The sequence below is a fragment of the Lutra lutra genome, chromosome 15 (genome assembly GCF_902655055.1).
Source record: "Lutra lutra chromosome 15, mLutLut1.2, whole genome shotgun sequence".
Lineage (NCBI taxonomy): Eukaryota > Metazoa > Chordata > Mammalia > Carnivora > Mustelidae > Lutra > Lutra lutra.
Window position 1 is genome coordinate 6,188,511 of NC_062292.1, and position 13,301 is coordinate 6,201,811.

At 39.0% G+C, this 13,301-nt stretch overlaps 1 protein-coding gene across 1 annotated transcript in view; it reads left to right on the forward strand.

The window, feature by feature from the left end:
• FMN2 (formin 2) overlaps window positions 1–13,301 on the forward strand; it is a 359,646-nt gene that overhangs the window by 279,655 nt on the left and 66,690 nt on the right. The window contains exon 16 of the mRNA XM_047705078.1: window positions 4,605–4,656. Within this exon, the coding sequence (XP_047561034.1) occupies window positions 4,605–4,656 (52 nt within the window). The remainder of the gene's footprint in view (window positions 1–4,604; window positions 4,657–13,301) is intronic.

Sequence of the window (13,301 nt, forward strand, 5' to 3'; positions counted from 1 at the left end):
AGCCTTTCAAAATGTCATCTTATCTTTTGTATTTTGCTCTGTCTCCTGAAATTTACAAAAGGTGTTGTCCTTATTTCCTGTAGCAATTTCATTTACTGCTGTTCCTCCAAAGAAAGGACTGTCAGGACTAAAAGACTGTCAGCTTCCTCTTGTACCATAAGCATTGGAAGTTCTCCATTATAGGCCTATGAAAACCACAACACACACACACACAGATGAAGTAGAAATAAAAAAACAAAAGACATTCAATACAGAGTTATTCTTTGATTTTTGTGAAAGTTTTGGAGTCTCCTATGATATTTCTTGGCCCATAACTTCTTCATATTGTTATAAGGAAGTCTTCTTATTTTAACATTGTAGAAGGCTCATTCTGAATCTGGGTTCTATCTGTAGAAGCATTAAGAAGAGGATATTTGATGAGCCTACAATAGAGAAATTTTTGCATTTTTGAAAGTAACATCCTGGTCCCTTTTTATAGTCATGGTAATGTGGAGAGAAAAAAAGAACCATTATTACCTGTGCTGCAGGTGGTTTACATTTTATTTAATTAGGAAACTCAATGAAAAGAAATGATTACCCTGTTTTAATGATAAAGAGAAGTTATTAAATCAACGTGATTCATAAGGTTATTAAAATCTAACACAGTTTAATGGCTGATCTAGAATTCATACGTAGGTCTGCCCAGCTGAATTTCGTGTTCTAATCCCAAACACTGACCCTGATGGGATCTGAAAACAAGAGCTTGAGTGCTAAGACCCTTGCCAAGGAAGCGTAGCTTTTTCATACGTGACATGGGAGAAGCAGTTCCCAGAGATCTGAGGCCAGGGAAGCCCTAGGACAGTGGTGTCCCTTAGGAGTCACAGCAATTCCTCTGGGGTGGTCGAGGCTTCCTGGGCAGCTGGGGGCAGGGAGCCTCGAATGATCAGAAGACAGCATGAAGATCACTCCAAACCAAACCTTGGACCTGATGTCTATTTTAAATGCTTTTTTTTTTTTAAGATTTTATTATTTATTTATTTATTTATTTATTTATTTATTTATTTGAGAGAGAGAGAGAGAGAGCGGGCATGAGTAGGTTGAGGGGCAGAAGCAGACTCCCCACTGAGCAGGGAGCCCGATGTAGGGATCCAGGATCATGACCTGAGCAGGAGGCAGACGCTTAACCAGCTGAGCCACCCAAGTGCCCCTATTTTAAATGCTTTTGAAAACTTTTCTGTAGTTACCATTATCATGAACGACTAGAAGTCTCCCATCCTTGTTTGATAGGTCAAAAAAGAGATGAGCTATGTACTATAAAGAATGGGAAAATGGATCTTACTTTAAATAGAAAAGTGGAACCTTTTATTATATCCCTTACCTAGCAAATTTTGCATACTTTTTTATCAAAGTTTATAGACAATGGGTTGTAAATATATAGGAAACCACTGCTAAAAGTAGCACCGACATTCAGAACTAGTCACAAGGTCCTCTGTGCTGTTAGAAATGACCTGAAAACAGTATTTATGTTTTTGAAAAAGTAGGTCAGGGAATAGAAGAATTAGCAGTAAGATGTTGACATAGTTTATAGAAAATAATCTTATTGCTATGTCACCTTCAACTTTTACTAGAAAAGCTGTGTGTATAACACAGATGGTCACAGCCTGTCAGAAGCTTTTACTCAAACTAAAAAACCGTCTAAGATTTTTGTCCCCCATGTGACTAGCTTGAGTACTCCCCAAACAAACGGCAGTGTTATTTTGTTGCTAAAAGGTATCTTACTTTTCACTAAATTACATTTTCTTTTCCTTTGGTGGATTTCATCCTCCTTAACTAAAGAAACCAAATTTTGCATTTGTCACTAACTTAACATAAGTGTGTTTAAAGGAATCATGACAGCAAAATGTTGATGGAGTGTTTATACAAGCAGCATGTTGGAAAATGGTATCTCGGTGTTCCCAGAAAACAGAATTGCACCCCGACTTTTCAGAAAGTTTTTGTTTCTAAGATTGCCATACAAAGGAAAATCTGTCTAGTTCCTTGAATTGACTCTCCATCAAGAGTTGAAATGTGTACTCTAATGCACTTGCTTTGATCTCTCATTTGACTGTTTATCAAAGCTGATTACACTCTGGATACACAAATCCTCTTAGCTTCAAAATAATGTGAAAATAATGGATAATAGAGCATTTTTAAGTATTCTCTGCTATTCCAATTTGGTTTTATGATTGTAGTGTGGCCATTAGGTTGGGGAAGAGGGTCTGTTTTTATGTTTAGTTTCCTTGGTAAGACCCAGTCGTTTGCCACATTGGATTAGAATGTTTTTTTCAGCCAAACTTGCTCACGCAGGGAAGCAAGAGCTGCTTTAGGATACATCAAAAGGAATCATTATGAACATATGAAACTCCCTTCATTCCACTCACCACAATTTAGACGCTTATACTTTTGAAAAGCTGTATGTGCTTTCTTGATCTGCATAGAAGTTGAAACGTAATGAAATAGCACTTGATGTATTCAATTAAAGATAATTATGTATTACATCACGTTACAAATTTCAAGAGCATCGAGTCCAACATTTTTGAAGAACATTTATTTAGCCTCTGCTAATTATTGGCGGCACTATGCTAAGTCTTTTATGTATGTTAACAGATTATTTTCCTAAGGTTACATAGCTAATCTTAGTGGCAGAATCAGGAATAGAACACAGACCTCTAGCATCTCATTCTGGCGCATTTTAAATTTCGTAAATCGTTTACTTGATTCTTCTAACATACTCCAGAAATTTTCTTCCAATCTCAGTCTTCATCTCTGTATTTTATTCTTTTAATTTTTTAGTTCTTTTGAAGATTTTCTTTATTTATTTGACAGAGGGAGCAGGAACACAATGAGCAGGGGGAGTGGGAGAGGGAAAGCAGGCTACCTCCAAGCAGGGAGCCCGATGCGGGTCTCGATCCCAGGACCCTGGGATCATGACCTGAACTGAAGGCAGACGCTTAATGACTGAGCCACCCAGGCGCCCCAATCTCTGTATTTTCAAAAAGCAGAGAATACACACGTGAGGGCAGTTGGAAGACTGTCCTTCCTGGAAGTGGCATGCATTGCGGTGCTTTGTTGTTTTGCCTTAAACACACTTTGTATGGCTCTAGACTTGCTGCCTGAAGCCAATCATTATCAAGCCAGGCAGCCCAGAGCAGATTTAATAAGACAGTGTGTTCACGTTGGAGCCTTTTCGAAGCAAAATCATGGAGCATTTATTCTGATTTTCAATACAGCTAACAACTGACCCGGAAGTTCTTGTGAACAATCTAATGTACAAAAAAGGAAAGGGGACGACAACACTTTCTGCTCCCGGCTCAGACGTTGCCTGCCGAGTTCCCCAGTCCTGGCCAGGAGTGGCAGCGTGACCCTCCATGTGCCTTTGCAGATACTGTACAGACCTTTGAACAAACAGTCCTGAGGTTGTAGAACATTAACCAGCCCAAGCTGGACAATTGCGCGTTCAGTAGTGAGAGAGACACTTCGACAATTCTCAGATGGCCGTCGGTTAGCTTTTGTGCCCCGTTCCAACCTTAAAATCAACTCGTCCACTCCACTTTGTCTCCTCCTTTCTCCAGACGGTCACAAGGGTGACCTATGAGGGAGTGATTGTAAAAGGGCAATGTCTTCTTTCACTAGTTCTAGGTTTTCTTTATTGTTTTTTTTTTTTAAGTTTTTGTCCTGTCACTCTGATTTTCAAAAGTGTGTGTGACAAACCATTAGTGCACCATGAAATCAATTTAGTGGGTCACAAATACACTTTGAAATCTAATAAAATGGACTAAAAATGTGAGAGCATTGCATGGAGTAAGAGTATTTTTGAAACTTTTGTGGCAGGTGTGTGTGTGTGTGTGTGTGTGTGTGTGTGTGTGTGTGGAGTAATCCATAAATTCTTGGCATGCTTGCTGGTCAAAAAACGTAGAATTCACTGCACACCTATTTCATGTGCTGGAGTTCCTATGTTATTTTAAATAATTTCAAATAGTGATGTGGTTGATGGCTTTCTCAAATTTGGTCTTTTAAGTTTATGTCAGGGTACCATTTATTTTGAAACAAAGGTGATAGCAAATAAATGAGTGTACTGTTGCCTCCCTACTTTTAATAAGTAGAAAATGTTAGTGTCTTTTACCTCTGTAGAATTGTGGTCTGGTGCAGAGAGCACTGGTCAAGGTCACATACCATTTCTATTGAGTTTCTTGACTTAGTTTCTGTACTTCTGCTTGAGAGAATTATTTTAACTAATTATTAGCATTTAAATCCTTGACAAACACATTTACTGTGAATATGAAATGAACTACTATTTTCTCAGGTTAATGTAAATTAGAGAAATTACTTAGAAAAAAGGTATTACTTCAAATTTTAAATTTGTGCTTATTTATATCTTATGTGTGTTGGTACCTATTATTAACTTAATGAAAATTAAATATCTATTTAATCATATTTGCTTATAGATTTAAAATAAACTCTTTCTGGAATGCATTAGAATTAATTAATTATGAATAAAAATATATTTCATATTATTTGGATCATATTTTGTTTAAGATAGAATAAGTATCATATATCTCATTTCTTTTTTTTCTTGCATTTTTCAGCTAAAATTGATCAAGAGGCAGAAGAAAACTCACTGACAGAGACTCATAAATGGTGAGAAGTTGCTTTCCTTTAATACCAAAATGTATTCTCAAATAAGTTTATAAATTACTTATTGGTACATTTTATCTCAAGGAACCAATTATTAGCTCAGTTTTTATTTTCAAGCATAAAAGAAAAAGAAAATAATAGTGTAATATTATATTGAATTTCTGAATTTTATTTTAATGACTCTGGATGATTATCAATCTGTTAAGTACCAAATTATTGTGAATACTTTAGTACCTTCTCTTTTGGATGACATTTCGGACTGTGGAAATACCAGAGAAGGGAGTATAGCAGGAACCTGTTTCAAGAAAGAAGGGTGAAGAGTTTGGTTCTAGGAACTATTGAGTTTAAGTAACTTCCCTTGCATTAACTTGTACTTTCAGAATGGAGATTTGCAATCATGAATGAGTGAACATAGAGAATTATCTCACAAATTTCTTGGTTTCTCTGCCTCAGTTTTCTCCTTTTCTTCTTTCTCTCTGTAGTGGTCAGTGTTCTCCAGAAAACAGAACCAATAGGATGTATGTGTGTGTGTGTGTGTGTGTGTGTGTGTGCGCGTGTGCACGCGTGCTCACAGAGAGACTGAGCGAGATTAGGGAATTGGCCAATAGCAGGCTGGAAAGTCCTGAAAGGAGTTAATGTTAGAATCTTGAGTTCAAGAGCATTCTGAAGACAGAATTCCAGAATTCCATCCTATTAGGGTAGCCGCAGTCGTCTTTTTCTTAAGACCCTCAACTGATTGGATGAGGCTCATCCACATTATGGAGGGTAATGTGCTTTCCTCAAAGTCTACTGATTTAAATGCGACTCACATCTCAAAAATATTTTCACAACATATAGATTGATGTTTGACCCAAAACTAGTTACCGCACCTAGCCAAGCTGACACATCGAATTAACCATCACACTCTCTAAAGAAATCTGATGACTCTTGAAGGAGAATTCTGATTAAGGAAGTTCTTTACCATTACTTAATTAGGCGAGATCCTATATATTCTGTGAATAGGTATCATGTTTTTAGTTGCTGTTTATCTAGTATGACATATTGTGCTAGATAAATTGGTAAAGAGAATTGTTCAGTTTCAATGAAAAGCAAAAATGGGTAAAGACCAACAGCTGTCTGGGGAAGATGGTGGCAGAGTAGAAGTACCCTAAGCCCATCTGGTCCCACGGAAACAACTAGGTGACAGCCACATCAGTGTAAAAAACGTAGAAATTGATGCAAAGACTGGCAGGACAGACTCTCTAGAGCTAAATGTAGAGGAGAGGCCACACTGAAGAGAGTAGGAATTGTGGAAGCACAGTTGGAAGCTAAAGGGACCCATGAGACCATCCACAGGAAGGAGGGACCCCACTGGCAGGGACATGGAAAGGGGAGAGAAACAGACTCTCACACCAAAGATCCTACCTGGGAATGATGAATCCCCATAAGATTTGGCTTTGAAAACCAGAGGGGCCAAATTTCAAGAAGTCTTAAAATCAGCAGGGCTTAAAACCTGGAATGTTTAAAGTCAGCAGGGTCCTGAAAGACCTGGTCCAGTAGGGCAAACTGAGAGACTGAGTCCCCACCCTTAAGGAGACAGCAAAACAAATAGCCCTGTTGAGATATAGCATAGAAACAGCAGTTTGAAAAACACCTGTGATATATGGGAGAGAGATTTGTTTACTAATATCAGAGCATGTGCTGGAAGGAGCACATGTGGGAGATTTCTTCATGAACAAAGGAACTGGTGAGCACCATTTTGTTCCCCCACCCCACAGCCTAGACACATGGTACCTCTGGGAGCCAGCAGTCCACAACGCTCGCTACCTAACCTGAAAAGAGCATGCCCAGCCGAGGCATTCCGTGGACGCGCTCCCTCCAGATGGGCCTCAGCTCCAGGTCCTCTCCATAGTAGACCCAAGCAAACCTTGCTAACACTGAGCATCCTGCCCATGCATGCTTCTGTGGGTACACCCCTCCGACCCTCCCTGCTTCAGTCCCCAGGAGCTGCAGGTCCCCTCCCATGTAGGTGGACCTTGCTGACACTACGCTCCCCACCTTCACTGTGACCTGAAGTTCAGTGCTACTGCAAATCTGACAGACACTTGGTGAGACTGAACTTAAACCCAACATGGCCCTAGCCTGACCCACTAACACCACAGGGACCAAACCCTGCCCACAACAAGCAAAGAGAACCATCGCAGGCAACGGGACTGAAAACAAAAGTGGCTCAGCCACAACAGAACGATGCATGCAACACACATAGGAGACACCCCTAAAGCATCAGGTTCTAGTGAGCAGAGGATATTGTACTGCGGGACACTGCAAGACCTCTTCTTTATAAGGCCTCTACTGTCAAGAGCAGAAGATGTAGCTGACTTTTCTAGTGCATAGAAACAGGCATAGAGTTAGACAAAATGAGGAGACAGAGGAATAAGTCCCAAATGATAGACCAGGACAAAATCACAGCAAAAGAGCTATACAAAACAGAGACAAGTGATACACCTGATAGAAAATTTAAAGTAATGATCGTAAAGATAGTCACTGGACTTGGAAAAGGAGTGGAGGACCTCAGTGAGTCTCTTAGCAAAGAGATGGGAAACATAAAGACAGAACAAATCAGAGATGAAGAACTCAATGAATGAAATAAAAAAGACACTAGAAGGAATAAAGAATAGGGTGGAGGAAGCAGAACAAATCAGTATGGAAAATCAGTAATGGAAAACAAGCTAAAGAGGAGAGAGAAAAGAAATAATAAAAAATGAAAATAGACTAAGGGATCTTAGCGACACCAAGTATAATAACATTCTCATTATAGAGATCCCAGAAGGAGGAGAGAGAGAAAAAGGGGCAGAAAATCTATTGGAAGAAGTAATAGCTGAAAACTTCCTGAATTTGGGAAAGGAAACAGCAATCCAGATCCAGGATGCACAGAGATTCCCCCCCAACACACAAAGTCAGCCCGAGGAGGTCCACACAAAGAAACAGTAAATAAAATGGCAAAAAGTAGTGAAGAGAATTTTTAAAGCCGCAAATAAAAAGAGAACTGTTATATACAAGGGAAACCCCCTAAGGCATTCAGGGTTTTTTGGTTTTGGGCAGAAACTTTGCAGGCCAGAAAGGAGTGGCATGATATATTCAAAGAAAAAATTGTTCAGCCAAGAATACTCTAACCAGCATGGCTATTATTCAGAATAGAAAGAAAGATGAAGAGCTTCCAAGACCCTCCCCAAAATAAAAAAAGTTAAAGTAATTCATACCACTAAACCAGCCCTATAGGAAATGTTGAGTGGAAAGGAAAGACCATAGAAAGGAGTAAGAAATGTAGAAAAGACAAAAGCAGTTAAAATAAGTATATCTGTAAAAGTCGATAAAGGTATTAACAAAATAAGAGGATGTAAAGTATGACACCATATACCTAAAATGTGAGGGGGAGAATAGTAAAGAATGGACTCAAACTTAAGGGACCAACAAGTTAATATAGATTGCTAAACGCAGAAGATGTTATATACAAACCTAATGGTAACCACAAATGAAAAACCAGTAATAGATGTGCAAAAAATAAGTAGAGAGGAATCCAAGTATATCACTAAAGAAATCCAGCAAATCATGAGAGAAGAAATTAAGAGAAGAAATGAGCAGAGAAGAACTACAAAACCATTTAACAAGTAATAAAAGGACAATAAGTACTTATCTATCAATAATTACTCTGAATGTAAATGGCCTAGTGAATGAATGAATGTAAATGCTCTAGTCAAAAGACATAGGGTGACAGAATGGATAACACAGCAGGTCCCGTCTCTGTGCTGACTACAAGAGACCCACTTCAGACCTAAAGACACATGCAGGTTGAAAGTGAAGGGGTAGAAAAGCATTTATCATGAAAATGGAAGTGAAAAGAAGGCCAGGGTAGCAATACTTCTACCGGACAAAATAAGCTTTTTTTTTTTTTTTTAAAGATTTTTTTTTAAATTTATTTATTTATCAGAGAGAGAGGGAGAGAGAGCAAGCACAGGCAGACAGAATGGCAGGCAGAGGTAGAGGGAGAAGCAGGCTCCCCGCCAAGCAAGGAGCCCGATGTGGGACTCGATCCCAGGACGCCGGGATCATGACCTGAGCCGAAGGCAGCTGCTTAACCAACTGAGCCACCCAGGTGTCCCCAAAATAAGCTTTAAAACAAAGACTGTTAACAGGAAAGAAGGAAAGGACACAATGTAATAATAAAGGGAATACCCAACAAGAAAATATAACAGTTGTAAGTATGCACCCACCATGGGAGCACCCAAATAAGGAAAGCAGCCAATAGCAAGCATAAAGGAAGTAATTGATATAATACAATAGTAGTAGGGGACTGTACACCCGCTCACAGCCATGGACAGTTCATTCAAGCAGAAAATCAATGAGACAGTAACAGCTTTGAATGACACAATGGACCATAAGGGTCTAACAGATATATTCGGATATATTCTTTTTTTTTTCCAGTTTCCAAAGGCTTTATTGATAAATACAATTTAGAAAAGAAAGATTCTATTACTTCCAAGTCACTGGAATGAAGAGCTGTGTCCAGGGACATGCTAAAACAGCAGAATACATATTCTTTGCAAGTTCCCATGGAACATTCTCCAGAATAGATCACATATTAGGCCACAAAACAAGTCTCGACAAATTCAGAACATCAGAGTCATACCATGCATATTTCTTGAGCACAATGCTATGAAAGTAGAAATCAACCACAAGAAAAATTCTGGAAAAACCGCAGATACATGGAGGTTAAATAATGTGCTACTAAACAATAAGTGGATCAGCCAGGAAATAAAAGAAGAAATTAAAAAGTACGTGAAAACACAACAGTACAGGGACGCCTGGGTGGCTCCATTCGGTTAAGTGTCTGCCTTCCACTCAGGTCATGATCCCAGGGTTCTGGGATTGAGCCCCACATGTACAGAAGTGTCTTTCTGATGCTTCGTTTAGTGTACAGAAGTGAAATGGTGGGACATCTGGGTGGTTTAGTGGCTTAAGCGTCTGCCTTCTGCTCAGGTCATGATCCCAGGGTGCTGGGATCCAGTCCCGCATCAGGCTCCCTGCTCAGCAGGGCATCTGCTTCTCCCTCTGCCTGCCACTCCCCCTGCTTGTGCGCTCTCTGACAAATAAATAAAATGTTAAAAAAAAAAAAAGCAACAATACAAAATCTTTAGCTTGTAGCAAAAGCCCTTCTAAGAGGGACTTTGGAGCAAGATAGGCCTAACTCAAGAAGCAAGAGAAATCTCGAATAAACAACCTAACCTTACACCTAAAGGAGCTACAAAAAGAAGCACAAACAAAACTCCAAACCAGCAGAAGGAGGGAAAGAATACAGATTAGAAATAAATTACCTAGAAAGTAAAAATAGGGGCGCCTGGGTGGCTCAGTGGGTTAAGCCGCTGCCTTCGGCTCGGGTCATGATCTCGGAGTCCTGGGATCGAGCCCCGCATCGGGCTCTCTGCTCAGCGGGGAGCCTGCTTCCTCCTCTCTCTCTGCCTGCCTCTCTGCCTGCTTGTGATCTCTCTGTCCAAAAAAAAAAAAAAAAGAAAGAAAGTAAAAATAAAACAACACAATAGAACAGTTCAGTGAAATCAGGAGCTGTCTTTGAAAAGGTAAACAAAATTTATAAGCCTTTAGTTAGACTCATCAACAAAAGAGAAAGGAGAGAGGGAGAAGATTCAAAACAAGAAAATCAGAAATGAAAGAGAGAAAGAACAACTGTCACCACAGAAATACAAAAGATTGTAAGAGAATATTATGAAAAATTATATGCCAACAAATTGGACAACCTAAAAGGGACAAATTCCTAGAAACACGTATAACCTATCAAAACTGAACCAGGAAGAAATAGAAAATTTGGACAGACTGAATACTGGCCACAAAATTGAATCACTAATCAATTAACTCCCAACAAACAAAAGTTTGGGCCCGGATGACTTCACAGGCGAAATCTACTGAACATTTAAACAACAGTTAATACCTGTTCTTCTCAAACTATTCCAAAAATTGAGGAAGAGGAAGAAAAGCTTCCAAATTCACTCTATGAGGCCAGCATTACTCTGATACCAAAATCAAATAAAGACATTACAGAAAAAAAAGAACTACAGGCCAGTATCTCCAGTGAACATAGATGCAAAAATTCTGAACAAAATTTCAGGAAATGGAATCTAATAATATGTTTAAAAATCATTCACAGTCAAGTGGGATTTATTGCTGGGGTGCAGGGGTGGTTCAGTATTCACAAATCAGTCAACATGTTACACGATATCAAGGAGAGAAAGTTATAAAAAGTGTATGATCTTTTCAACAGACTCAGAAGGAACATTTGACAAAGTACAACGTCCAATCATGAAAAAACCCTCCACAAAGTAGATATAGAGGGAACATACCTCAAAATAATGAAGGTCATTAATGAAAAACCCAGAGCAAGCATCATACTCAATGGTGAAAAACTGAGAACAAGAACAGGACAAGGATGTCCACCTTACCACTTTCATTCAACATAGTGCCGGAGGTTCTAGCCACAGGGATAAGTCAAGGAAAATTAATAAAAGGGTTCTAAATCAGTAGGGAAGGAATAAAGCTTTCACTATTTGCAGTGACGTGATACTGTATGTAGAAAACCTGGAAGACTCCATCACTGGGGTCTAATACTAAATAAATGATAAATGAATTCAGTCATGTTGCAGGACACAAAATCAAGGTATAGAAATCCATTTTATTTCTTTTTTTTTTAAAGATTTTATTTATTTATTTGTCAGAGAGAGAGAGTGCACAAGCAGAGGGATCATGGCAGAAGGAGAAGCAGACTCCCTGCTGAGCAGGGAGCCCGATGTGGGACTGGATCCCAGCACCCTGGGATCATGACCTGAGCGGAAGGCAGACGCTTAAGCCACTAAACCACCCAGATGTCCCACCATTTCACTTCTGAACACTAAACGAAGCATCAGAAAGAGAAATTAAGAAAACAATCCCATTTACAATCGCACCCAAAGTAATAAAATACCTACGAATAAACTCAACTAAAGAGGTGAAATCCTGTACTCTGAAAACTATGAGACATTGTTAAAAGAAATTGAAGACAACAAAAATAAATGTAAAGATATCCCATGCTCATGGGTTGGAAAAACAAAGGTTGTTCAAATATCTATACCACCCAGAGAAATCTGCAGATTTAATGCAATGCCTATCAAAGTACCAACAGAATTTTTCATAGAATGAGAACATATAATCCTAAAATTTGTATGGAATGCCCAAAGACCTTGAATAGCCAAAGCAGTCTTGAAAAAGAATAAAACTGGAGGTATCACAATCCCAGATTTCAAGCTATATTACAAAGCTGTAGTAATCAAAACAGATGGTACTGGCACAAAAATAAACAAAAAAGATCAGTGGAACAGAAAAGAGAGCCCAGAAATAAACCCATAACTATGTGGCCATTTAATCTTTGACAAAGGAGTCAAGATTATGTAACAGGAAAAAGGCAATCACTTCAGCAAATGGGTATTTGGAGAACTGGAAGGCCACATGGAAAAGAATGGAGCTGGAGCACTTTCTTACACCGTATACAAAAATAAACTCAAAATGGATCATGAACCTCAATGTAAGACCTAAGAATATAAAAATCCTAGAAGAGGGCACAGGCAGTACTTTTTTTGATATTAGCCATAGCAACATTTTTTAGATATGTCTCCTGAGGTGAGGGAATCAAAAGCAAAAATAAACTATTGAGACTACATCAAAGTAAAAAGCTTCTGCACAGCAAAGGAAAGATTCAACAAAACTATAAGACAACCTAATGAATGGGAGAAAATATTTGCAAATGACTTATCCAATAAAGGGTTAGTATCAAAATATATAAAGAACTCATTTTAGGCGCCTGGGTGGCTCAGTCAGTTAAGCCTTCCATTCAGGTCATGACCTCAGTGTTCTGGAATTGAATCCCACATCTGGCTCCCTGCTCAGCAGGGGGTCTGCTTCTCCCTCTCCTTCTATCCCTCCCCTCATGGTTTCTCTCAAGTAAATATATAAAATCTTTAAAAAAAAAAAAAAGCAAAGAACTCATATAATTCAACACACACACACACACACACATACACACACATGTAAAATAATCCAATTAAAAATGAGCAGAAGACCTCAACATACATTTCTCCCAAGAAGACATCCAGATGGCCAACAGACATGTGGAAAGACGCTCAACATCACTCATCATCAAGGAGATGATGAGTGAAAAAACTCAAAACTCAAACTACAGTGAGATGTCACTTTACCGTGATCACAGTGGCCACAATCAAAAACACAACAAACAAGTGTTGGTAAGGATACTGAGAGAAAAGGAACCCTCCTGCCCCGTTGGTGGGAATGCTGGAGCAACTACTATGGAAATTCATCCAAAAAATAAAAATGTAATTACCACATGATCCAATAATTCCACTTGTGGGTAATTACCCAAAGAATTTGAAAATACTAATTTGAAAAGATACATGTACCCCTGTGTTGATTGCAGCAGTATTTACGACAGGCACTAGGGAACTAGCCCACATGCCCATCGTTAGAGGAGTAGGTAAAAAGATATGGTACGTAGACGATGGACAGTGACTCAGCCGTAAGAGAGAATGAAATCTGGCCATTTGCAACATGGATAT